This window comes from Platalea leucorodia (genome assembly GCF_965183815.1).
Source record: "Platalea leucorodia genome assembly, chromosome: 6".
NCBI classification, from domain to species: Eukaryota; Metazoa; Chordata; class Aves; order Pelecaniformes; family Threskiornithidae; genus Platalea; species Platalea leucorodia.
In genome coordinates this window covers 28288338-28316009 of record NC_138828.1, presented here as the reverse complement: position 1 = coordinate 28316009, position 27672 = coordinate 28288338, and the positions used below count along the sequence as shown (strand labels likewise).

The following is a 27672-nucleotide window of genomic DNA, read 5'->3' as shown; positions in this document are numbered from 1 at the left end:
GGGAGGACCTAACAGTGCCATGTGTGTTGCAGGAAGGCATGCATTGAAAGGAGCAATCTGAATGGAATGCAAAGAAAAATGATCATCTGGGAGGATATCTCCCAGCCCCGAGGGATTGCCATTCACCCATTTGCTAAGTAAGTTGTGATAAACCTGGTTAATTGTGTAATACTTGGGGAGGCTTTTTAAAAATGAGCATGCCAGCCTTGCCTTTTTGGCAGTCAAAAAGTGCATTAGTCTCATGTTAGCACAGTCATTGCCCTGCAGAGTTGTGTGAACTGCAATGTTTTATTGCTGGGTTTCTTTTGTGGACTGGGACATGTTCATTTCTCATATAGCTTTAAAAAAATACCAAAAGCATTAAAGATATTGTATGCAGTTTAAACTAAAGAAAAGCACAAGTGACTGAAGTCACCCTGACAGTTGTAAGCAACACACTACAAACTTTGAGGGTTCCATATCTATTAGTGGGAAAAAGGTAGTCGCTTTTAAACAGTGGTGCTTACAAAGGATTTTTTTGGCCATGTTTCAGTTTCTGAGGAAACTAAACCAAATCTACTGTTGTGGAGATGCGTTGATTTAAATGCACCTTATATCTTCTTATTCGGTGCTGAGATGATAAAGGAGTTTTGAATGTTTAAACTATTGATTAAATTCTGGCCATTTTAATCAATGGCAAAGCCCCATGGATTTCAGTCAATATGCCTGAAGTAGGATGGTTTTAAATCTGTTGATTTTTTTGTGGTTTTTTTTTTTTGATGCTCATATCCTGCTGTAACTAAGTACTGATGAATGAAGCCAAGTTGGGGAGGGTGTTTTGTTAGCTTCACTCTGTACATAAAAGACCTGAAAGAATCTTTCAGTAGAGGTTGAACATTATAGAGACGTTTTGCAGGAAAACTTTTAAGAATAAGCAGGTTCAGGGAGATTGTTTATTGGAATTATTGGTAGAGGCAAGGGCTACAAGGTGAAAGGGAGGAGGAAACATCACTAAAACCTTCCTTATTAGAAAGTTAATGGTGAAAGGAGGAACAGACATTATTGCAATGTCCATAATTGTAAAGTCAGTATTAAAGAGAGATCTGAGACACAATTAAGACTATTGAAAATACTGATCCCTCCATTGGCTACAGCAAAACTGATCATGTAAATAAAGCTAAATGAATCTGTGAGTTATCTCAGTAAACCTGACAAAGGCAGCTGATGCCTGGGAAGACTGGAGTCCAAACTTCAGAAGTAATTTGTGGGTTTGGCTATCTCCATTTTAAGTGGCCATCTTGCACTTTCTGTTCTTTGAAAAGCAGTAAGCACTCAGTGAGTAACACTCAGGACTCAAGAGAGAGACCCTGAGAATCATGATTTTATTAAAAGAAGAAAAGAGGCTGGGCTTGACACTGGTTTATTTTTTAAAAACAAAATAACCTGAGGACTCTTTCTTGCTTTCCATGGGTGGTGGGTATTCTTCGTTTCATTTGTGAATTGCTGCACCCTTGTTTAGACAAGAGGCTGGCTAATGCATCGTCTTCTGTTGTCTGAGTTTGCTAAACCGCTATCATTAGTCACGTGGAAAATGCAAAAAGCAGATATGAAGACCTGGCAGTTAGCATAGGCAGGAGGAGTTGTTTTTCAAAGGTTTTGTGCCAACGAAGAGAGTGGGGATTCTGCATAAGTCCCAGTGTAATCACCTGGAGTCTTATGGCAAGTGTGAAAAGATCAGCAGCCAATATATTTGCCTGAAGCGTGCACTTTTTCTCACGTGCCTCAGGCCTGTATTGCTTTGATCTGATCTTTCTGCTTTAAAAGAACTCCATGGAGAGGAGGACAAACATTTACTTACTGACTTCCTGTATGCATTTTGTTTTCTAAAGGAGATTATTCTGGACTGACATGGGGGCCAATCCTCGGATTGACAGCTCTTCCTTAGAAGGCATCGATCGCCAGGTTATAGCCAGCGCTGGTCTGGTGTGGCCCAGTGGAATAGCTCTCGACTACTTAGCTGACAAGGTGTACTGGTGTGATGCTAAGCAGTCGGTGGTTGAGAGCGCAAACCTGGATGGTTCTGGTCGTCGAATTCTTGCACAGAACGATGTAGGTGAGGCTTTGGGGTTGATAATTACCTACTGCTGCTTGTCAATGTGCTTGTGTATCTGCCTATGTGCATGTGAATTACCAGCCAGCGGCTGTGCTGGATATCCCATACAACTCTGTGTTGAGGTTAATGGCATCACTTCATTCTTCATTCTGTTAGCCAGATGACTTTTATTCATTTTAGCAAAAGAACACCTTTCTATCACTCTCTGCTTTTACTAATCAGCCACTTTGCATTGTACAGAGAACTTCTCTGCCTTCACAGAAAAATGAAAAGAAGAAAAATGCTCAAAATGTGGTTTGCTTGTTCCATGCATGGCTGCTTAGTGTAATTCAGGTTTTGCTGTGTTTATTACAGCAGTGAGTTATACTGATGTAAGCTGGAGGAGAATTAATCTTGGCCATTAAGGTCCTTGAGCAAAGAACCTGCATCTGCACAGTGTTGAACATTGAGATGGTTCTAAATGCACAATAGACACTGAATGGAAAAATGATTTATGCAATATGCTGGTAGTTGTTATGGCTGAGATTTCTATTGTTTGACGCGTAACTGTGTTATCCTGGAGCAAGAGAACAGAAATATTAGCAATGAGGAACTGATGTTGTACCACATCTAAAGTAAAGCATGTGTTTAAGAATCTCGTACATAGCAAATTAGTTTCTGGAGAGGACAATTTCCTTTGTGCATGATAGCTCTCTGGGGACCATTTTGAAGGTGTGCATATAAAACATGGGCAGAATGAGGACTCTTGGCTCAATACCATGACTGCTATGGGTAAAGACTTTATGGTGACTCTGTTAAGCAGCTGTCGTTCTAGCCTGCGCTCTGGGAAGCCTTGTGTTCATCTCCTAAGCCACATGCCCTCCCACTTATTTGAAGGCGAGCAGAGTGAGGTGTTGGGGGAAGCAGTGTTCTCCAGTTCATAAGACATCAAAAGGCCCTGAGCAAGTGACTTCCCAGCATTCCTCTCTTTTCCCCTGCTGTAGATATTCTGCTGTGTGCTCCACCTTGCAAGTGAACTGCAAAGGAGGACCTGGAAGCCTGTTGAAAGTTTCACTTTGTTTCTCCACAAGGAATGAGACAGTGTCTCACAGTGGGAGAAAACAGAGAAGGAGAGCTAGAAGCGCTGGAGAAACACAGGGTATGGGAAAGGATACTGGCTTGGAGCAGTGATATGGCTGTTTGGAGGTGGGAGAAAAGGACATCAGCACCTGTATGGAAAGAAGTGAAAAAGATGAAGTGCAGACCTGTAGGGGTATGAATTTAGAGAGGCAGAGAGATTTGGTATCCTGCTGTTTTGCTAATGCTGTTAGTGAGACCAGAACTCAGCTTCTGTTCTTGGACAGCTGTACACTGAGGGACGGGGAAGGTGGCATCTCTTCATAGGCACTCTGCTGTAACATGAATTTTTATTACAGCAGCTCCCTCTAGTGCCGCTGTACTGGGAATTCATTCAGTATAGGTGCATGCAAAACAGGTAAAATTATTTCTGCTCTTCTGCTAACACCATTTTCAGCTGTAAGTAAAACAGCCTGTAAGCACCTGCCCAAGGCAGTGAACAACACAACCATTCCTTTTGTTTATGCAATGGGTCGGGTTTGCACTGTTGTGGAAAGGGTTCATGTGATTATTCATTTTTCTGTTCCTGCTATCTCCATTGGTGATACTACACTTCTATTTTTATCCCTAATGTATTTATAAGTTCAGAGGTTAAGGAATTGCTGGTCAAAGTGGGGTGGTGTTTGTTGATAGTGCAAGCTATAGATCCTAAAATTGTGAGTAAATGTTTGGATAGGGACAGTATCTAGATCTTGGGCTAGTTGCTCAAATTTCATGGAAAGAAAAACTAAGAACCACGCCCAGCGATTAAGCATGGTTCAGTGGAGGTAGCAAAGTGCTAACAGAATAACAATATGCTCTTCAACTTAACACTTAAGAACACTTAGTGTCTTAGAATTTTTCTTATGCAGGAGTGTGTTTTTTCAGTTTATTTGTGATGCATATTTAAGGTATACCGACATATACTCCTTCTCTAAGGTTCTAATTTATCTGTTCTTTTCTTTGCTTGTTTGCTTGGCTTTATTTTTTTTTATTATTATTATTTTTTATTTTTTAAACTAATACCTTTTGGGATCCCAATTTCATTACTGAAATTAAGCATCACCTAGTTGAGGTCTACATCAAAAACCAAAACCACAGATCATAAAATCACGTGCCTACAAAACATACCTTTCAGAGGGGCTCAGACTGCAGTGGTACAAAGTGAGGTGCCTATTCAGACTGTGAGTAAGGACCAAGACAAAGCAAACCTGCTTCAGCCAGGAGGCACCCACTCTGAAACCAGGTGGACATCCATGGAAGAACAGTATGTGTTCTCACCTTCCATTGCAAAAAGCTTGCCCAAAGGCTATTTTGAAAGCAGGAGATTTCTACATGTATAGAAAGAATACATAGTGCCATATGGACTAATGACAATTTTCTGTCATGACAGAGATATTAAAAAGAGTCAGAATCATTTTCAAAGATCTTTATAAGTATGTCTGCCCTTATATACAAAAGTGTCCTTTGGATTCTGAATTGCTGAGCTTCTCTCTGGAAGTCAGACTAGGGACCTGAGTTTTCCTAGTGCAGATAATGTTGTGCTACTCAGGAAAAATTGCTCTACTCTGAACTTGGGGTGGGATTTCTCTCACCTACTGTTAGTCATGTAAGTGTTAGGTGCCTGGTCTAAGCTGATGTCTAGGTTCCTGTTGTGATCAGTGAAAAGAGAGGAAGCTACCTGGATGTTCTGTTGCATCCTGTGGTTTGTGCTAGCTGTGACTGTTAGTTAGCTGGCTAACAGACAGTGACTAACTAGTCACAGCCTACTGCTACTAGTTGGCTGAAGGGAGGAAAATTAATTCCCCTCTTGAATTTTGCACTGTGATGAATTGGCTAGTGAATGTCTGTGCATGTTTATATGTACTTGTGGACCACTGTATTGCACTTGTGTGTACTTTTGGCACTTGCAGAGACCACACGCTGGCTTTGGGGTCCTACCATGAGTCAGTGGCTATAGTGTCTGTAGTTCCCAGGCTGTCCTGTGCCAGTACACTTATGTAGGATGACACATGCTGCAAGCTCCTCTCCTCCCTGTTATGTGAAGACTGCAAAAGGAGCTGTGTACCTCAGCAGCTCTGTGCTGGGCCATTTACTGGCAGAGGAGGGAGGCAGTCCACTTCTGAAAGGCTGGTCCCAATGCTGCTTCAAGAAATGATGTCTGAGGTAGAAGCATCTTGTGAACTTGATCTGGTTGGAGGTCACCAGCAGTACAGAGACTGTACTGAGCCAGGCAAGTGCCATAGCCTCCTCTGCTAAGAGCATAAGTAACATGTGCCCATGGTCCACCATTCATGGACGCTTATCCCTCCCTACTGGACATCAAAGTGGAAAAGTGGCTATGGCTATGCCACTGTGTTAGAAGTAGACCCGTATGCAGATACTGCTTTTGTTTACATGGCTCTTGTGTATATGTTCTACATATGTGGAAATGAGAAATCTAATTTCTTTGTAGGCCACCCTTTTGATGTAGCAGTGTTTGAGGATCACCTTTGGTTTTCTGACTGGGCTAGGCCATCACTAATGAGGGTGGACAAGAAGACCGGCCAAAACAGGGTACGTCTTCGAGGCAGCATGCTGAGACCCTCATCAATGGTTGTAGTTCATCCTTTGGCGAAACCAGGTATACTGCAAAAATTAAGCAGTCATTCCCTTCCAGCCTCCTCTTGTTCACTGATATCAGTAGAATAGATGTCCTTGGGGAGAGGATTATCTTCTCAGAAATAGGCTCTTTAAAAGGCCTTGCATAGTCAGACTGGCATTTATTGAAACATCATCTGGGCATGTGTCCCAGGAATGTTAACAGATTTTGCATATTTATGATCCTGCCTAAGAACAGATGCTGATCAATTGCCATGAGGCTACCATAGTCTTCTAATTCCTATTTATCCTAGTTTATTAGCACCCCTCACACAAGCAAATAATAACAAATGACATGGAGAAAGATTTTGTAAGATTTATTAGTTTTGGATCAAATAATTTGATTTTCTGTTGGGAACAATCTCCCTGTAAGCAGGAAAAAGTAATTCAATAGACGAGGATTGAGAGAAGGTAATCACAGGTTCCCTATGCCCTTGCGATGTTCTTTCAGGGAATGTTAGGACTCTAAATATTAAGGGAGAAATAATAAAGGAAATAAAAAAAAAGTGATACATTTATTAGATAAGATGGTATGCGAATCTGCTTTCCTACCAGAGTCTAGGTGATAATATAAATGTTTTACTATATGCATCTGGTTTTAATTAAAAAAACAAATGTTCTAGTTTTTGTCAGTCCTTATTCTTTTTCCAACTGCTTCAACTCTGCACAGCTAAAAGGAGGTGTTGACTGAAGAAGCAGCTTGTTAAGTTGCCTGTTTTTCTGCATTAGGGGCAAATCCTTGCCTTTATGAGAATGGAGGCTGTGATCAGATCTGTGAAAACAATTTTGGAGTTGCCCATTGCATGTGCCATCCAGGATTTGGGAAAACTCAAGATGGAAAAGCCTGTCATGCTCTGGATGCTTCCAACACAACAGCAGGTACAATCTTCCAGTTCTAAAAAAGACTGTCCTCAAACCCTTGAGGATCCTGACAGATAGCATTGGAAAATATTCACTTTGCTCTAGATAATGAATGATGGTTTCTCTGAAGAATGAAAACACTGGGGTGTTGTCCTGGGACAACAACATGTTGTCTGACGATTGTAGTTTTTCTCCTGGCTTATTAGCAGTAAGATCTGTGCAGTGCTGACAAGTATTGTGAGCAATGAATTTCATTCCTTGTCTTTTGTATTTGAGAAACCCACCAGTGAGTGGTTTTAGGAATAATCTGAGGCCAGAAACAGGCTAGTCTGGGATGGTAGTGATGTTTATTTTAAAAGGAAACCACCGTGATTACTGGAAAGTAGACAAGTGATAGAAAATAAAAAAGTTAGTTAGTAAATTTAAATAGTCTGTGTTACTTTTTTCTTGTCTTTTTCAGGAAGCGTCTCTGTGCACAAGGAGGTAGCGCCGATGCCAACACCAGAGACCTTGCTCCAGAGCACACAAAGCAGTGGGATATTCAAGGATATGGACAGTGGCGAAAAGCAGAAAATCGGCATTTTGTTGGTGGCTGAAATCATGGTATCAGGTAGAGTCTGATGATTGTCTTCCTTCTATTTACTGCGAGGCTCTGAACAGGTTTATAGAACAAAAAAAATCATAGGCCTTAAAGGAAGAAAGGCTCAATGTCAAGACTGGTGGCATTCATGCTCTTAACTCTCTTACAAGAAGATGGGTCTATGCAATTATGCCAGGTAGGACTGCTTTTTTGTTTGTTTGCCTCCATGTTCCTTTGCTATGTCAACATGATCTTAAGGGTCTTTTCCAACCTTAACAATTCTATGATTCTATGATTCTATGAAAACTTGATAATATTATCCAGGTCTAGAGAACAAACATTTCTAATTTGGGGCACTTGTGAAAGTCTCTCCCTTTGATTTTGTAAGTATATTAAGTTCCTCTGAAAAAAATTGCAGTAAAATCATTGAATTCTACGCATGTTCAATGGCACTAGATCATTAAATTTTACAATAGGTTTTGCATACAATATTCAGAAATCCTGATACTAAATGACATTTCAGCTCCATCTAGACAAAGACAACAGCCCTAATGATTTTATTGGCTTGTCATCATCAATGCTGGAGAGCTATGTTTCAAACTTTGACTGTATGTTCTGGTTTTCTTGTTAGGTTTTTGGTTGGTTGGTTGGTGGAGTTTTTTTATATACAGTACCTCCTTTGATCTGTCCAAATGCATCTAGTGGTTTTTTTGGTTTTGTTTATGCTATAGATCAAGATGACTGCACTGCACTAGAATGTGATGTCAATGCACAGTGTGTTTTGCTGGAAGATGGTGCTATGTGCCAGTGTTTGAAAGGATTTACCAGGAAGGGAAAATCATGCTATGGTAATAAAAGATATTAATACAACCTTCTGGAAAACTGTAGATTGGGGGGAGAGGAAGAAAATCTGTCTTTTCTCATATTGGCAGCTCTGCTGTGTGAGCCGTCACAGAAAGGTCAATGGTATTGCTTGTTTTGAAAGGGATGATGAGCAGAGAGCATGTGAGATGAAATGGCTAATTATCACATGTCTTATTTTCCCCTGAGTCATGAGTGTTAATCCTATTAATATTAACAAGCAATAATGGGGATAACAAGAATAAAAGCATAATGTATTTATTTGTAAAAATTGCCTAATTATAAAAGCTCGGTCCATAGACATGATAGTTGATGTATAATTTAGAAGTATGTATTAAGGAATCTCAAAAAATTAGTATTCCTGATGTAATGTTTATACAAAAGCGCTGCTCTTATTTCTTTCTAGCACTAGAAAGAGACTCTAACAATCAGACAACACATTGCTCAGAGTGGTCTTTAAGTTTTTGGACTTGCATACAAGATAAATGGAAACACTTTGTTCTCTGATAAAGGCCAAGACAGGAAGGCCTTAGTAACAGAACAATTTACCATTGTACGTGAAGACTCACAGGAGTCTATGTTGCTATGGAAAGGAAAAAAAACCATTGAAAGCTGAAATGGGTATAATTTTTTTTTCATTGCCGTACGTTTTTTTTAAGCTTATGTGTTCTTTCTCAAAAAAAGTTTCTCTCTGAGTAGGGTTTAAGAATATAAGGCTAGTTTTGCATAGGATCGTTCCCTCCAAATGGGATTTGTTTTGAAGCAAGTGGTATTTGTGGAACCTCTAGGTCTCCAGGTGAAAGTAGCTGGTTGACTGTCTTAGGCTCTTTAGAACATTCCCATCAAATTTCATACCAAGAAAAGACCACAAAGCCCTTCTCCTTCCATTTGCTTCAGATGCACAAATGACAGGTGACAGCATAGTCTGAGGGAGATCCATGATGTAGACATTTCTTTTTATTGATCTACCTGATGGTTTCGTGACCCATGTGTCCCGTCTCCTTGTTTTGTCTTACAGATGTTGATGAGTGTGCTGTAAATAAGGACCGCTGTAATCGAAATGTGTCGGTCTGTATCAATACAGAAGGGGGCTACGTCTGTAAATGCCTGGAGGGCTACACGGGAGATGGAGTCCATTGCTATGGTACAAGCATGTGTGAGGGCTGTGCTGTGTCTGGAAGGCTGGGGCTGGATGAATGAGCAAGAGACATGTCTTATGGTTTGGGCTAGCCTTGCATCAAGCTGTGAAGCTGTCAAATGAGCTGTTCTGGTTCGTTTTGAAAAATCTGGTAGGGGCATGGATCCTAACAGTGGCTCCCCCCAACAGTTAACATTTATTATTTCTTCCTTTTTGATTCTTTCCTTCCCATTTGAAGTGTGGCAACCTCAGCAACTGATCAATATGCAAAGCCTGTACTTGTCAGTGGATACGTCCTCTCAGTGTTTGCACTCTTTTTAGTAGTTACAGCAGGAGAGAGAGGAAGAGTGAAGGGGAGGAGGGAAGTGGAGGTGAAGCAGTAGAGCTTTATTGGAAATCGTTGCCATGAATATAAACGAAAGCAGGTATTGAGTGTGTCATAATACTCATCAAATAATTCCAAGTCTGTTTAATAGGCATGAGGTTCAAGGTGTTGACACTGACAACTTGAGTACATTTAGAGTCCTGTTAATAATCAGACCCACTGATTTTCCCATCCAGCTCTAATGCCAGGTCTTTAGTTCATTCCCTACATTTCTTAATTTTTTAATCCATTTTAGCAGTAAATATGAAGGAACAGGAAGCTCCCCCCCGACCCTATATTTGACTAGCACACTGTTTGTTCAGAGCTTTATGACAGTCTTGGCTTCTCTTTCGTCCTTTTCTTCTTCCATTCTCCTTTATAGCCTAATTCAAAGTCCATTAAATTTGACCCAATTCTTACATAGTCTTTACTGGACTTTGGTTCTTTGACACAGATAAGGATGACTGAAAATTAAGAACAATATCATTATTATGGGCAGGGTGTGGAAAGAATCAGAGGCAGAAGGTTCGAGAAGGCACTCTGCCTACAGTGGTCAGAGATCGAGAGCTCATGTCTTTGAGGATGTTTGGAAGTGCAGACAAAAGTGACAAGCTCCTCTTGCTGTCCCAGCACCACCTGCAAGGCACGTCCCCAGGCAGCCCTGGGCTCTCACTCTCTGTGGTATGGTTGCTCAGCTAGAATGATTATGGTACCTACCACTCTTATTGAAAACCAGTCCATTATCTTCCTGAAGTCTTTTAAGTCCAGAAGATGGTAAGATATATTTTCACAGCATTTTATAAATGATGCAATGTTGTTATGATGTAAACAGAATTGAAACTAATTTTGTGTTTGATGACTTGAAATGTACTATAAAAAACAGAAACTGGCAAGTAAGTGATTTTGTACTTCAGTGTTAGACACCTGCATGCATGCACAGTGTCCAGAAATGTGTCAGTACCTCCAGAGATGGCACAAGATGCGTTCATGTTGTGTTGTTGAAGTCACGTTTCTTGGAATATGCTGCAACAGGTTTTTTTTCCCTGTATTTTTGCTTTTAAAAGTGCTCTGAATTTTCTATACTATTTTGGGCCAGATCCTGTTAATTTTACTGTAGAAAAAGTCCCAGTGGTTTAAGGAATAATTTCACGCAAATTGGGATGGCAGATCTGTGATTTTGTTTCCCCAAAACAGAGCTGGCACATGTATTGTGCTGACAGTTCAAAAAATGAATCAGAGGCTCCCAAACCTGGTATGTGAACCCTTTCAAAGTTCCCACCCCTGAGGAGGGTGCTTAGGCACTTAGCACTACGCGGGTCCCAGGCTGGCAGGAGCTGCTGCTGTGGGCTGTGCTAGTGAAGGTGTGGAGGCAGGCTGAGGGTGTGCAGCAGGGTGTGGGTGAGAGGTATATATGAGCCTAACGCAGGCTCTGAGCCTGGAATCTCTTGTAATCAGGGAGCCTCTTCATAGTAATTCAGAGGCACGCTTTATTTAAGTGTTTGCACAAACTGGATGAACCTGTAGGTTTCTAGACCCTTTCCTTCTGTCTAAACTTTTTGTCTAGTCTGGACCAGGCGGGTGGTACAGGGGTGGGCAACTCCCCGCTCCCAAACCCTTCTGCTGTCTTAATGCAAGAATGCCAACTGACAGTACTCTGGTACTCATCCGGGTTGCAAGCTATGGCTAGCAATGCCAGGAGAATATATGTAGTACAAATAAGTCTTCTCTTCAACTCTACTGTACTCATTACATTTCATGGGGAAGCCTTTCCTTCTTTCTCCTTTTGGAGAGCTTCTGCAGCAGCGTAGCATGCTCTGAGAGGCTGGGGAGGCTGTGATTACTTGGCATAGAAAGTATGCTGGTTGCTTTTCCATTACATTTTCCATGAAGGAATGTTTGCAGAGGGAAGGTCTTTGATTTTTTTTTTTTTTTCCCCACTGCGAGGAGACTGCAATGCTACAACTGCTGCCCTTTTAACTTATGCTCTGAGGCGTTTCGTTCTTCTAACTGCAGACTGTTTGGGTGACAGATATTGATGAGTGCAAGATGGGGTCCCACACCTGTGGAGAGAACATAACCTGCATAAATACAGAAGGAAACTTCACTTGCTCGTGTGCTGATGATGCTTCTGGAACTGGCATCGGTTGCAGTGAGTAAATGGAGCAAGCAATTAAAATGAAGTCGTCCTTAACTAAGAACTGTGCTCTTGGACAAATTGTTATACCTGGAAATTAAGGAAACCCCGTATAGTGATATACTGGGCAGCTTGTGGATCCATTTAGCATTGCTTTAGGAGGCTGTTTTGAGGTGGGCTAAGGAGACCAGATCCGAGTTTAGTTTGGAAATATCTACATTAAGGTTCAATGCTAATTTTTACTGTCTAAATGTAATGACACATCTATTTAATGGCCTTTACAATCAACGGCAGAAGTAAATGCTCCTTGGAGGTAATATTTTTGGAGGTGACTTCAGTCTGTGGCATCTTTCAAACTCTCTGTGCCTTCTTTCCCTCTGCAGAAGGATAGTACAAGAACTGCACATAATTTAAGCCCCATTTAATTCTTCAGAATAAGCTAGTCTTTCAGATCCAGTGGCTAATTTTTCAAAAGGGCTCTGAAACTCTTTAGAAAATCTGGTTACCAATTTAATAAAGGGATCTGCTGAAGGTTCAGCACTAGTGACTATCTGACCCTCATTTCAGTGCCTCAATGTGACAGCAGCATTCTCTGAAAATGCGGAGCTGAGTGATTCATTCATTGTCTTACTCTGTCAGCCCTCTTCATCGAGGTGAATTTTACTCCAGATCAAGTGACTGTCTGATGATGGAGAGACACTGTGTGATTGTCATAGATCTGTTTCTGCAGAAAAGCAGAAGGAAATTATGGCTTTTTTAAGTAGAACACCTATCAGGATCCTCACTCCCTTTTCAGTTACTTAAGCTTTCAGTAGTTTCAGGTGTCACTCAGGAAATGATGATTTTAAATGATGCATGACTTGGAAGTAATGTCTTCTAGGTCCCTCAGCTGTAAATCTGATCACATGTCTTCATGTGTGTTAACACACTGTTTTAGTTCTTTGCCTAATAAGCTCTTTTACCAAGCTGAAATTTTCTTTGCAGAATGCAGTCACACCTGGGGCTCACTAAAATCACTCATCCCTTTCCGTTCAGGCTCTTTGCCATGGCAGTTCCCCTGCAAATGAAATTTTAAAAAACAAATGTCATTGAAGGTCATGTTGCAATAAAACTGGTGTGAGTCATAACACTGATCCCATAAATGTATGAGAGCGATTAGGCGCATTTGTGCTAAGCCGTACTGCTAGAAATTCTTTGCCATGTAGATGTTTGGTTCTGACCTATAGATTTGCTGTAGCATCAAAGTAGGCAAGAAAGTGCTCCTTTTCTGTAAGGGCATGTCTGCGCTGTAGGTCATGCTGTGCAGAGGTATTAGAGCTACCTTTAAAACTAGCTAGTTTGGATATCTATGTAGGTGGCAGTGTGTGCGATTCAGAGTAGGCTACAGAACCCTTTGAAGAATTGAGTCAATAGAGTTCCCTGCTTCCCCAGTGATGCTGTTGCCTGTACCTGAGCTAGCTTGAAACAATAAAAAATGTGATCTGCAGTCAGACACAGATGCAATCAACTGGATGGCAGCAGAGCAGCAACAATCTGCATAAGAACAACAAGTTGCATGTGATAACTTCTCAGTCTGAGATCCAAGTGCATGAAATACATGTGAAATACACGTGAAGTCACCCTTCACCTGTACATCTGACTCCGGTACTTTATGCATGGTAGAGATTTACCATACCCTAAAGCCGCATAAGTTGCAAAAATCATTTAAGTGTAAGTAAGCAGACAGCCAGTGCAGTTTTTCTTCAGAGCTGTACTCACACATCTAAATAGACAGAACGCAGCCAATCTCTGTGGGTCCTTCATTGAAAATCTAGAATCAAGCATGTTTAGTATTTTGATCTAAAGTTCTGTGTGGCTAAATTTAATAATCAACATAAGCAAACAGGTAAAACACAAGTAACTGGTCAAAATTAGAGATTTTTACCTACTTTCCTATCTTGAATTTCTGGAACTCTTTTGTAAGATCACGTTGCCAGTGTGGCCAAAAGTTTGAGATGTCCTCGTGAAATCCTGTGTTTTAGAATCTACTGTGTCCCCCACTGTTGTCAGCAATGAATACTCTACACACCCTGTGCAAGATGATTCCATGGGATGCCCTCCTTCATACGAGTCATACTGCCTCCATGGTGGAGTGTGCAACTATGTTTCTGATCTACAAGACTATGCCTGCAAGTGAGTACAGAAATTTGTATTGTCTGTGCTGATGAATGGTATCCTTAGGGCTCAGTTGAGTGGAGACAGTGAAATGTTTGTCCATAAATTATCTGTTCATCACTCATGCTAGCTATTGTTATTAGACTCTGCTCTTTTCTGTAAGTGATCACCGTAAGTTTCTGTAAGTGGTCACTCCTTTCACACCCATTGCAATTAATAGTGGGATCAGATTTGTTCCCTAAGCACTTGATTCTTTGCTTTGGAAATGAGAGATAAGTTGTTAAATGACTTCATGCTCATGGCTTTATGAAAGAGGTCCTTACTGTCTCTCCTGTACGTATCATGCTGACTTGTACCTCCCTGTCGGCCTTGCTGTTCATGTGTAGCACTGACTGGGATGGAAGAGGACACCTCTGTCTTGTCTTCTCTGATTGGGACCAGGGAGAAGTTTTCTGGTGTCAGCATCTTCCCTTACAGTTTGAAGAGTCTTGGTCCTTGGCAGAAAGGGTACAACATGATGGTCTTCTTAAAAACAGGGAGAGTAGCAATGAGACCTCAAAAACGAGACCTCCTTCCTCCTGTCGATATTTTTGTGAAGGCTAGTTCCTGGTTCCCCAAATACAGTTACTGATAAAAGCAAAAAGAATCTTATATTTCCGGAAGTCAGCCTTGGCCTGCCCAATGTGACAGCCTAGTCCCATGGAGTAATCATTTCTTCAAAATCATTAGTGCTGGAGTTTAATTGTGTAACTTGATTATATTTGAATCTGTGTTATATCTTTCTTCAAAATCAAGCATAAAAGTGTTTAGAGCAGGACAAATCCATTGTCTGGATGCTGTTCCATAGTAGGCAAATTTGCCTCTGTGTCTCAGTAACTCGGGTGGCCCTGGTATAACCCTGGAGTAAGGAGAGCAAGCTTTGCGCTGAAGGGTTTCTTTGACCCACCATTCCCCCAGATCTTCCTTGTACTGCACTGCAGGAAGCTCTGTATCAGACCATTCCTGCAAGCAATGTCAAATCCTAGGCTTTCTTATTTCTAAATTGAGTGGTCTCCCCTGCCCACAGACCTCTGTACCTGCAGGAATATGAAAAGAATGTATCTCATGTACATACATGGGAATAAAGTAGATGCCTTGTGCCATGGATTTCCTAAGCTCAGCAAAGCCATTACAGGAGATGGACTCATGGTTATCTCTGGTATTTGTTATGAATTTTTAGTGTAAAATTTAGAGGCATTGAAAACTCTGTTTTCACCTCATTGATTTTCTCTTACTGAAACTGAAGAGTCTACAACTGCAGAACTTTCAAATTGGATCACATCTTTTTTTCTTTTGTTTGTTAGGTGTTAGTGCATAATAAGAATCCAAATGTATGTATTCTTCAGTGCTGGAAGTGGAAGCTGTTTAAAAAATTAAGGAGAACCGTGCTTAGCGGTATTCTTGGGGGCCAGGGTTTGTGTGTGGACCTTGCTGAATTCTCACATTGCTGAATTCTCACTAGATGGCAGCATTCATTCATGTAGGCTGTAATATGTTAACTACCAAAACGGAGTGATGGAAAAATGTTATCTAGCAAAAATATCTAGCAAAAATCACATACCAAATGTGATTTGTATTTTAATTAATAAAAGCTCTTACACTAGGAATTAGATCTTCCAGCTTGTTTGGAATTTATTGTGATCTTACATTAAAAAATTAGAATTTTTCTGCCTTCCAACATACATGTATTCTAATCTGTGACAGAATGAGAGTGCTTGTGCCTGATTTAATAATGAATGCTGATATAATTTTTTCAGGACATTAGGTAAAAGCTTCTGCAGGTCAAATTCTGCTTCTTTTGCTCGTTTGACCAGCTCTTTTAACTTAAGTAAAACTAGGCCAATAAGAATTGTGAGAAGGATTTGAGCCTATGTTGCTGACAGATTGTTATGAATTGAGTAGACTTTTCAATTTTTTATGTTTATTATTTCCTTTTTTATGTCTCTCACCTTGGGCAGTAAAACTAGGCTGAGATTCTTTTTAATGTATTTCTCACTTTCTAGTAATTTTGATTTGAGGATTTCATGCACTGATAAGACATTTCTATGTTGGGTTTTACAGTGGTAAAAACAAACAAATAAACAAAACCTGCCTACAGAAGAAGCTTGTATTAAAATTAAATTATGAAGATATTTCTAACCCATACAAAGTTTTTTTTTTGAACACTTAACTAATCTTTTATTTTAAAGTAAGGATTCAGATTAAAATTTGATTCCCTTAACCAAACCACTCTGAAAATACAAGTAGGTCCTATATAGACTATTCCAAAGAAAAGGAAACTTGCTGCTGGAAACAGTTAAATGGAAAATCTTAGGGAAACACTAATCACACAGCAGGATTTAAGAGAAAATTATTTTTTCTATTCTTTACCCATTAGAATTTAGAAATTATGATCTCACTGTATAATTCTATAGCTTTACAGTAAAGCAAGTCTCTTTCTTAATATTGAATTATACAGGTTTTGACAGCCGTTCCTTTAAAGTCATTTTGTCTTCACCACTACTAAATTCAAGCAGGTATTTCTGTAGTGGTTGCCAATCCTGAATCAATATGCAAGGTGACTGAAGTGATGATCTGGGGTTTTTCCTCCACCGCCAGTTACAAAGTGTGCTCACTTCCTTTTGGCAGCTGTGTGACGGGCTACGTCGGGGAGCGGTGCCAGTTCAGTGATCTGGAGTGGTGGGAGCAGCAGCACGCCGAGCGGGTGAAGATGCGGAACATCACCATTGCAGTGTGTGTAGCAGTGCTGGTCCTCCTGCTCCTGCTGGGGTCCCTGGCCGCCTACTGCCACAGGTAGCACTTCCAAACACGTGCTGTGAACGTGCAGCACAGGGACCGAGGTGCTGCTGACTTTCACAGAGGGCTCATGGTGAAGAACATGAGCTATTCCTCAGCTGGTGGAAATCGCCAAATCATCCTTGCTACTCTTTTGCTTTTCAGTAATTGGATCTATGAATAATTCAGAACTCTCATTGGTGTTAGTGAGTGACGTGTCTGGGGGGAAGAAGAGTAGACTTTACTAGGTTTGACAAGGAGCCATAATTTGTACGGATGAGAGAGTTCGGGAGCATGCTATTTACTTCTTCCTTGGTTTCCCGTAAGAGCTCTAGATGTCTGAAACGTGCATGGTAGGGTTTGGCTCTTCTCTGCTAGCTATCCCATTAGTTTGGTTTTGCTTCCCTTTCAGTGTAGAGTGACACCTGGAAGTTTCCTTGCCATTGAGAAAAGCAGCATACTAACCTTCCAGCAGCAAACCGCCACAGTGATGCCTCCAGCAATGAATGTGAAAGCAGTTTTCCTGGCAATAGAAAGGGTAAAATCAGGGATGTGAGCCTAAAGCATATCTGTTGTAAAAGTACTCCCTGGCATTTTCCATGTCTGTAATGCATTGTGCAGGTTTGGGATTCTTCTCGTGGTAAAAAGAATCCCTACAGTCACTATTTAAGAACCCAGTCTGATGTGAAATTAAATGTCATCGATGTCCCTTGGACTGGAAAATATTTGGCATTTAATAAGTTAGAGTCTTTTGGCTATGACCTTGGCAGATAACTGTTCTCAGAGGCTCTTGTTTAAACGCATATTTATATTAAAAATAAACAACCAAAAAGCCAGATAGCAGCCAAATAAAGAGTCTCATGCTGCATACTGTTCTGCCCTCTGTGTGCAGGGGTTTTGTTTGTGGTTTAGGTTAATTTTAAAATTAGACTCTCCTAGGCATAAAAAATTAAGCTACCAAAAAAGTTAACTATAGAAACTAATATTTTCCATTCTTATTTAATGGTTCCTAGTGTATTTAGTCCATAAAAGTAGAGAAGCTCCCACGTTTCTTATTTTCTATTAACTAATGGTAGAGGTCCAGAATTAAAGCTAAGCGCAGCCTGGTTTATTCTCGTGACCTGGCATTCAGAAGCTAAACAGTGGAATGATACATACAGAATAGACAAATTGTGAGATTCTTATATTTCCCATATATGTCATACAAACTGTCATGAAAAATAGCCAGAATATGGCTGGGTTTAAGGTGTGAAGATATTCGTTCTCTTCCCTTCCTCTCTCTTTTGTCATTTCTCCCTTATTTACCTTTCTTCCTTGCCAAATGCTTTTGATCAATGTAACTATTTACCTCAACAACAAGTTTTCAATTACGTACTTGACTGAATTTGTACTGCAGTTATTACTAGCCTAACTAGATCAAAATGAAACCACTGACCTAAAATCCCTATTTAACTGGAGTCTGGAAACCAGTATTTGGGTTGAAATTGCTATACTGCTTTTTCATATAATCTACTGTATTTTGAAATATACCGATTAAGTCTGTAATAGTCCTGTTCCTTCCCCTGTAAAATGGAGACGCCTATCTCCTTTTAATTGGAGGAAATGAAGTTGGAGGTCTACACCTGCCAATTTGAAAAATGTGTGAACTGGAAGCCAAGAATACCAAAGTATTGTGTTGGTTTGTTCAATGACTGTAGTCTGCTGAAGAGCATCACCCAAAATCCCTCCACCTCAATTGGCCAAGGCCATGCAAAAATTGACAGTAGGACAGGGATTAGGATTGAGAAATTCTTGGCCTCTTGCCCATGCTCAGTCAACTAGATTTCACTGCCTCGCCTGCTTGTGCACAGTTACATACGAAGACTCCTGTGCCAGCCAAGTCCATCTGGCATCTGTTACTCTGCATGCTGTAAAGTAAGATGTAGAATTAGTGATCCTCGTGAGTAGGGCATCCTGCTGAGAGCCGTGCCTGCATGTGAGCTCTGTGCAATGGATTTTATAACTCTTGAATAACAGGCTTGAGTTTTGTCAGCACTATGAGCTGCAATGCAGAACAGGCACATCCAGGTGGCAAAACATGAACAGCAGCCTTTCCACACAGTCAGGAAAAGTCAAAATGGACTAATTTAGCTTATTTCTCAGCATTCAGCTCTGTGGATATACCCTCAGATCTGACACCTATTTGATTTCGTATTCGCAGTCCCAGTCTTATCCTCTACTGGAGACAATTACTTTTTTTTTTAATGTTTGACTACACAGGAACATGTTATAGAGAATATGGGGAGAAAATCCATGGTGGAGACAGGTCTGTCTTGTTTCTAGCAAAAAGCAAATTTTATTTACATTATATTTTCATGAAGGGAGAAACATATGATAAGTATGGCAGATGCACTTTCCCAGTTAGCATATGAATGCGATGTAGAAATAAAAGGAAAATTCCTATTTTCTTTGGTACATGTCTATTATTCATTTAAAATAGATGAAGTAAAAGGATGTTATAAATTGAGATTTCCAGAATTTGAAGAGTGTAACATTAATTTTGTTAGCTCATGTCTAGGAGGAGAAAAAACTTGTACGTATAGTCAGTAAAGATGTACTGATCTGGATCTCAAGCAGTGTAAATGAGCTCTTTTTCTTATGACTGTGTTTTCTATGTTGGGGCCTATATGGGCTTTTAATACTGCCTTATAAGTGATTGCTGTTTAACTGCAAAAATAACAATCTTTGAATTTATGGAACTAGCCACCTAAAGCTGATTATTCGTATACTTTTCCAACTCCAGGTTGTACTCTTAGCTTTTTTCCCCCTTAAGCTAATTCTATTGGTCATGCTTTTTCCTGGAAATGTCTTAGTTTCAAGCTTTTTGAGGCTTTCAGTTTGTTTATTTCATAGTAATTTCTGAAATTGTTGTTTTTCATAAATGATGCAGATGAATGCAGAAGCGACTTTCATAATTGTAACTATCAATGGTGTAGTAAAATACAGTCAGATTTTTATTTCTGAGCTTCACCTACAAATGCTGTTTATTGTATTGGCTGAAACCTAAATCTTTATACAAGGAATGTATTATAAATAGAATAAAATAAGAAAATGGAAAGGGTAGTTAAAATTATGAGACCTATTGTTTTTTCTAATGAATTACCCTTTACAGATGGCACATCAGAGCAAACATTTGTTCACTTCTTACTGACTTCTGTTGCTGACAAGCTGTTTGTTTTAACCACTGTGCAGCATTTGACAGTAATACACCCTTTCAAACCAATGAAAGAAAACAAAATATATGTACTTTCTGTAAATACCTATAGAATAATGTGTGAAAGGAAGCAGCATCTCTTCCTCCAAAAGCAAAATAATTTGTTTCAGCTTTTCTTCTGTTGCAGAAGTCAAAACTTGTATAAGAAGAATCTCTATGCAGAAGCGATAAGAGATGCCAGCAGCCGTGCTGACAATGAGAACGTGACACCTACTAGCAACAAGTCTCAGGTAACAATATTAATGTGGAGTGGAGAGGGGAGCAGGAAGGATCAAAGAGTCTTAGGGATCCACTTGAGATTATTCATCAAATAATTCACATCTTAAATATATTAAATAACTGCTAGAGTCATCAAGTGCTTTGCTGTGAACCCTAGTTCATCTTACCTCATTGTTATGCCTCAAAGTTCACAGCTGCCTGGATGTATTGCAACCATTAGCCAGTGTTATTGTTAGCTTTGAACACAACAGTTGGGGAACTGTGTTCTAAATTAAGGAAATGGCAATGTGATGACATGGCATATCACAGAGTTATTTTCACAGGAAAGTATGCCCTCCGTAAAAAAGGCTTCTTGGAAGCCAAGTATTGTGTGTGCTACATGAGATGCTGAACTTTATTTTGGGGGTTGATGAAATTAAATGGCTTTGTATTAGAGGCTGCTGCCTTGTAAAGAAAAACAACTAGGATGTTATCGGACAGTTTGCGAGGGAATATAAAATACCGATTTTGCACTGGTGTAGGTAGAAATGCCATCATGATCCGGTTGTACTGGCCTGTTTCTGTTGTCATATTTGAAGTTGCATCAGAGAATTTGGCCCCATAAGATCTGATCTAAGGACCTGATTCTCACTGGCATTAAAATGACATTACACTGCTGGGTGATAGCAATTGAAACTTGAAGTCAGCAGAAGTGACATAATTGGCATCTTTGCACTCCCTCTCCCAAGCCTCACAAATGAGCAGTAGCACTGTGGGCTACAAAAGGACTGAATTTCATGACCTCTTTACGGTTACTGTGGACCCATCATCCAGTCCCCATGCAAAGTCCTACATTAGGATTATTAATGCTGTGTAAATCAACAGCACCCGATTTTGTTGTTCTTGCCCATCTAGATTAACATAGAGGATAACGAGCTTTTACGCTATCATACATATCAAATGCTAGGTATTGTGATACTGAAACTATACCTATAAATAGTCCAAGTGTCATTCACTTTTTCCTTTACTTCTGTTCTGCCAGGTGAGGCTACATTTAGCTAAGGGTATGCCTGGGTATTTTTTCACATTCATATTAGAGTTCCATAAGCCAGGCTAGGTTTGTCCTAGGGATACGTAAGCCTTGGTAAACTTCTGCACATGCCTGGATTTTGATGCTATTCTGAGACTTCTCATCCAGCAAGTGTGTTCTGCTTAGCACAGTCAGACATTTTGCAGAACTGTGTGTAGCTGAATCTCCTCTGGGGGTCTGTCACATGTGGGTTAGCAGCTGTAAGCCTACAGATTTTACGTAAATGAACTGATGCCTAAATAGTCACACCTGCTACATCTGTATATCCGCATAAATCCACCAATTATCCACCTGGACCACTGAATCTGTCAGTCCTTCTGTTGGAACATCTTATTTAGAGACACTTTCTCTTCTTCCCTGTCTCTGCTCTTTAAATATCCCCCTTTTACTGGGTTTCCCTATTTCCCTCTATACTATTTCAGCACAGTGCTTCACATTGCTTTCCTGTACCCCTGTTTTCTCTGTTTTCCCCCTGGTCTTTTCAGCATATTCCCCCAGAGTGTCCCGTCTTCTGCTTCCGAGGTGTCCCTTCCACTGTCACCGTGGGACAATGGAATTGCACACCCCTGGTGGTGCCGACAGCCAGAAAGGGAGGCTCGCTTCCTTCCCTGTGGCTAGCAGGGTTTACTGCTGTCTGGTTGTGGGTCTCTCTAATACTTTAAAAGTGGCCCTCAGTACTATGGAGAGGCTTGATTTTCATGTGCTTTTGTTCTTGCATCTAGAAAGGTTGATTTGCAAGGCAAGAGAATGGTAGTCCTTTACTAGACTGGGACTGCACACTTTCCAAAGAAAGGCCGGTGCTGTCATCAACTCAAATGTTTAATTATCTGCAGGGGAAGGGTCATCCCAGAAGCCAGGATGACCTTTTTCCCCCTGCTGTGGTTGGAGTGTGTGGCCCTTCTAGTTTGCCTCTTGGGTTTCAGAAAACCGGCTCATTTTATATTAATTTGGGCTCTGTATATTTTGTGCATATTGTATGTATTTGCAGTTTGTGGTTGTTAAGGAGTGTAACAGTTCTCTGGAGACTAAAGTGGTTGATCTAATTGAGTGTGAGACAACAGATCCTCATCCTGCCTGTCCTTCAGAATATGGTGAGTAGGATTTCCTTCCTTATTAGATCTCTCCTCACTTTTGTACCAGCAGGAGCAGCAACTGATAGAAGAGACAGAGAAATCAAAATTACATTTCTGACCTGTTTATAGCTTCTGTGCACAGCAGAAGCCATGTTTGTATTGCTGTGAAGAGACCATTCAGTCCTTCACTTTGCAGATTATTCATGAGAAATTACACTACAACACTGCTTTCATACTCATAAGAAGCCAGGTGCTTCTCATGATAGTAATGATATCGTATTTTTGCATTTATATAGAACTTCACAGGTTTGCTTCATAGCAAGTGAGTTATGCCCATCATACTGATGGGGAATGTATATCCATGGAAAGATATACTTTGACAGTCCTTATTCATTCAGGCAGGATAACTGACATGGTGTGAGGGGTCCAGGTCTCCCCAGAAACCTTTTGCCCTGCAGCAGCAACTGCAGTTCTGCTTTTTGTGTTAAACAAGGTGTTTGCTTGGGGAGTGTTTGGTGCTTAAACAAAGATGAGATGAATGAAAGAGATGTGCTTCCCATCCCTGGTGCAAAGGCAGCAGGCAGCACAGGAGCACACAATGGGCTTCCGTGGCTGCAGGTTACCAGCTGGACCACTCTCAGTTTCAGGAAATGCTGCCATATAGATGGCAACTGAATCTCCTAATTGCTCAGATGGTGAGAAATGATGGTGAAAGACTGATATCCTTAACAACTTGCCTTATTTGCAATATATATTTCCTAACTGCAGAAGTTACTAGAGAAGCCAGTTTGCATTGGTCGTTTAGAAATATGCAAAGACAAATGTTTGAGGATACTCGAATGTGCAGGTATCTTGCAAGATTTTCAAAATTGCCGATCCTGTCCTTAGACATATGTTGAGAAGTCACTTTATTCATCAGTAGAAAATATGCCTCGCGTTTATTTGGTTGGATTTATATTGTGAACATGTGTAGAACTGTATCGTCCAGTGAAGGAAGCCTGATGTTTCCCATTAGGAGGCTCTGTTTTCAGTTATAGTTTTATCAGATGCAGCTATTGGAACAGAAATTTCTCATGACAGGTGTCTGATTTTTTCCTAGTTGAAAATTTTAGCAAAAGTGGTTCAACCATTTTACATGACAAGACTGGTAAACAATCTGATGTCTTTTCTAACATGTTAAAGAAAGTTGTTATACCATCCAGTGAATAATTCTAAGATCTTTTGACTTTGGAGCAGGGGCTTTAATTTTGCCAGGCAGGTGGTCTTCCTGTCATGGGCATGCATTTTCCCGTTCTTGTATATTAAAACAAAACTATGAAATTTGCCTAGGACAAGTCATTTCTTAAAATCTGAAGCAAGTTCTTGACTTTGCCTCTTTTTTTGTTCTTTTGACATGAATTAGTTTTGTAATTTTCTGAATTCAATTCTGTGCTTCCTTTCATAGCTTTGCTCTCTCAAAGCTGCTATTAGCTTTCTTCTAACTTAGTTATTGTGAAGCTTCTCAGATGGCTTTCAGTAATACATATCCATTTTCTCCAGTGGAAAAACAGCCTATAACATATGACAAAACAGCAGAGACTTTGGGAGAAGAGGAGAAAGAAGGCGGCTGTCGACAAGAGGTTCCTGCTGGTGAGAAATCACATCAGCCCATGGGAGCAGCAAAGGGCCCTCCCCAGGCTCCCTGGAGCATCCACCCCAAGCCCCTGCTGGAAAGGGAGCCCTGCGAGCATGCCCCAGCCAGCCTGCTGATGCAGCCGGACTAGAAGCAGCCTGCGTTTGAATGGGAAAAGGAGAAAGGATGAAGTCAGTAGCAAATGGGAACTCATGAAACACTGAAGCAACCCTCATTTTTTTTGTTAAAATCTGCTTTAGAAAAAAACACAAATCAAAACTGAACAGAGAAGTCCTTGCCACTCCTTCCCTGTCATCTCTGCTTGGAAGAATTACTGTGAGCAATGTATTAACAATGAGTACTCTAGAAGTATCACTTTAAGGGTCACTGCTGCTAACTTCATTAACTGCCTGCTAAAAGGACACTGAGGGGAAAACAGACAAGTAGGTGATTTGTCAGAGATAAGTATTTCCTAATGGAGTCTATTGCAAGTAGTGGTCTTTACACATACACACACAGAGTCCAGAAAACTGCCTAGAAAATGGGCCACAAGCACAACTGCAGAGAAACTGGAATGGAAGATGATGCACAAAAATGAGTTAAAAACAAATTGTTTTATTAAAATATTGCTCATGGACACTTTAAGCCTCTCCCCAGCACTGCTGTCAGGCCAGTGTCACTTCTTGGACTTCACCAGAGATATTCTTGTATCTGCTGCTGTAAGTGAGCACCACATGGGGTCTTGCATTTCTCAGGTTTGGTGGGCTGGAGGATTGTTTGTGAGCATATGGTACTAATGGTGGTCACGTCTATTAAGTGAGAGGTAACATTTGAGGGGAAAGGTGATTCTTCCATTAAATTTTCCAGTCTACGCTGGTCCTTCAAAGTATTACAGGATTGTTTCTAGACTGAGGCAGTGGGCCTGACTCTGCTTTCAGCCCTGCGAGGAAGCATGTGCTGGAGCTGTCCTTGCCTCACAGAAGCGTGGCTGGCAGCAAAACCTGGTCCATTATATAGGACTTAGTGTGGGGAAAGAAGTCCAGCCAGTTGCTGCTTCAGAAGAACAGGAGGAGTGGGACAAACAAAAAACCACCTCAGTTTGGACTGACTTCCACATAACTGATTTGTGCTGCCTGATAAAATCCGTGGGATCAATTGGAAAACAACACCATTTTTTCTTGTAACTGGCTTTCTAACAGCTACGGTTCTCTTCCAGTTATTTACTAAGAACTAACTTGCTTATAAAGCTCTGTTGTATAGAGAGTTGTAGCTTAGTTGTTTATCATCTCAAGTGATTTTCACCACTTGTCTTGACTCCCTAAGGCTGTTTTCAGAAGGTTTTGGAAGATATCTGGAAATTAACTATATTACTAATAAAATTTTAATTGTAGGGGATCTCTCAGTCCTCTGTCTTTGAAGCCTACTACTATAACTATCAGACACCTTCTTTAAACTCTGCTACAGTGTCCACCACTAGTGTTCCTTGTAATTCATTAGCTGGATAATAATGGCAAATGTTATTATATGTGTGCTTACCATCTTGCTTTTTGGTTTTCTAGAATCCTGCCAGGAAGGTATGGGATGTTGTCATTTGGTTACCAGGTCTGTAGGCCAATGATGGGAAGAGTATTGAAAGGCTCCTAACTCTTGTCCAAAACAATTACACACTTCAGTAACTTTGCAGAGTCAGTTCTGATTTATGTTGGTGTAAACAGTAGGAACATTGAGCCCAAGGTGTCTGAATTACAATAAATATAATGCTCTGTTGTATAGAGAGTTGTCACTTACTTGTTTATCTTCTAAAGTGATTTTTGCTAGTGGTTTTGAATTGCTGAATCTGTCTTCTAATCACATCAGTTCTGAATTCAGAATAAACTTGTAAACTAGGGATTTCCAGAGGCTAGTTGGAACCGGTAGCAACAAAGACACATTCTCATGTGTGAATGGCAACAAAGGTGCTTCCATGGAAAGAGAAGTGATTGAGGAGAGTTGGCATACTAAACTGTGTTCAGGAGAGGGCAGCCACTGGGTTGAACCATTAGTATTTGGTAGATTTTATTTTAAGTTCATTATAGTTTAATTTCATTGACATTGTTAAAAGCAACTAGTTTGGATTCCCTGGTCTTTCACAGTTCATCATTGATCCTGTGTATTTTGATGGGAAGAGAGTCCAGCTATAAAGGCCCTGACTCAGTAAAACATTTTATTTCCAAGAAAGCTAGACAATAAAAGGACTTTGATCCCTGCACTTTGATTATCTCTGGTGAAATATGTTTGTGTGCTTAAAATCAAAGTGTTGTGTTGAATGACAGCAACGTTTAGTTGGAAGTTTCCCCACTCAAAGGAAACAGAGATTTGTAACTTTCAACGTTCTCTAAACAAAGGTGTTTCGGTCTCCTTACAAATTAGTTTCATATTCTAGTCCGTGTTTTGTTTACTTTGCTTTCATTCAGTCTAAGGATCTAATTCTAAATTTGATAGTGTACTTTACAGAATAAGATAGGAAAATCGAGCTGATGTGGTTTTGTAATTAGGGTGTTTTGAGTTTTAAATGTTTCCTAAACTCAGCTCTAAACTCAAAATAATCTTTAGTGTAAAACCTTGAGATGATATTTCAACACAAATATAATATATTTGGTTTATTTGTATGTTTATAAAGCTATTGATTTATAAAATAAAATAAAAAAAGATCCCTGGTGTCCCTCTCATTTTAAAAGAAGTGAATGCACAATTCTGGTTTCAGTTAACCCATGTCGTGTTTCTTGATAGCCCCATTGGTTTCATACAGCTGCAGTGTGTAATGTGTTGATGCAGCATGTCCATGGGTTTTTCTTTCACCGCTCAAAGAATCTATACTAATGAGGATTATCTGCTGCAGCTCACAGGTAGATCCCAGCTTGAATACGGTAAGTTTTTATTTATTATTTTAGTTATGCATTCCCATAAACCAGTAGAAGCCATATACTACTTTTTGTGCACATTTAAATGGCTCTGTTATGGATGTTGCTACTTGTTTGTCTAGAAATATTATCCATGGCTTCACAATATGTTTTCAAACTGGTGTCCAAGATTTTATACTCAGGCTTTACATACAGATCAGTTGAAGTCAAAAGGTTGAATCCTGGAGGATCCTCAGGTTTTTTTGGCTAAACTTTTTTTGGGTATACAAAAAAAACCCCCAAAAACTTTTAAAATTATTATACTTTCTGGGTATGCAGCTAACTTTGTATTTGACATTTCAATTCTCTAAAGCCATATTTTCATCGTAAACAAGTGAGGAATGATTCATGCTCATTCATAATGAACATAGGCAATGCAATGGTTCCTAGTCATAGAAATGCATGACACATCTCATTTTAAGTCCCTTTTGCAGTCACCTGCAGCTTTGCAGAAGTTTATCTGTTCAGGCAAAAATTTTCCATCCCGGTAATCTCTTTCAGGATGAAAATATTTCTAAAAAAATTCTAGGAAAAAAGTAAAAAATTATTCAGAATGGGATTAGGGGAAGCCTCTGCCCTGTTAACATATACTGTGTTTTTGTCTTATTGGGAGTCATTTTATCTCTTGTTATTTCAGGGTGATGCCTACGCTGTTCACTTAGTCTTCAGGACACACTTTGGTGTTATTGCTTCGCTCCCTGATAACTTGCCATCTTTATCTCTGTGCCTGTGAAAAGGAAAGATGTTAGTGGCATTAGAAGCCTCCCCCAGAGC

The 27672-nt window shown here is 40.1% G+C and overlaps 1 protein-coding gene across 1 annotated transcript in view; it reads left to right on the top strand.

Annotated features, from left to right (window-relative positions):
• Nucleotides 1-24110, top strand: part of EGF (epidermal growth factor) — a gene marked incomplete at its 3' end in the record, with an annotated part of 58023 nt that extends 33913 nt beyond the window's left edge. The window contains exons 13-25 of the mRNA XM_082315763.1: nucleotides 33-137; nucleotides 1869-2092; nucleotides 5643-5810; nucleotides 6557-6706; nucleotides 7149-7298; nucleotides 8000-8116; nucleotides 9148-9273; nucleotides 11661-11780; nucleotides 13787-13937; nucleotides 16587-16751; nucleotides 20114-20216; nucleotides 22263-22365; nucleotides 23887-24110. Coding sequence (XP_082171889.1) covers nucleotides 33-137; nucleotides 1869-2092; nucleotides 5643-5810; nucleotides 6557-6706; nucleotides 7149-7298; nucleotides 8000-8116; nucleotides 9148-9273; nucleotides 11661-11780; nucleotides 13787-13937; nucleotides 16587-16751; nucleotides 20114-20216; nucleotides 22263-22365; nucleotides 23887-24110 — 1906 coding nt within the window. The remainder of the gene's footprint in view (nucleotides 1-32; nucleotides 138-1868; nucleotides 2093-5642; nucleotides 5811-6556; nucleotides 6707-7148; nucleotides 7299-7999; nucleotides 8117-9147; nucleotides 9274-11660; nucleotides 11781-13786; nucleotides 13938-16586; nucleotides 16752-20113; nucleotides 20217-22262; nucleotides 22366-23886) is intronic.
• Nucleotides 24111-27672: the final 3562 nt, after the last annotated feature.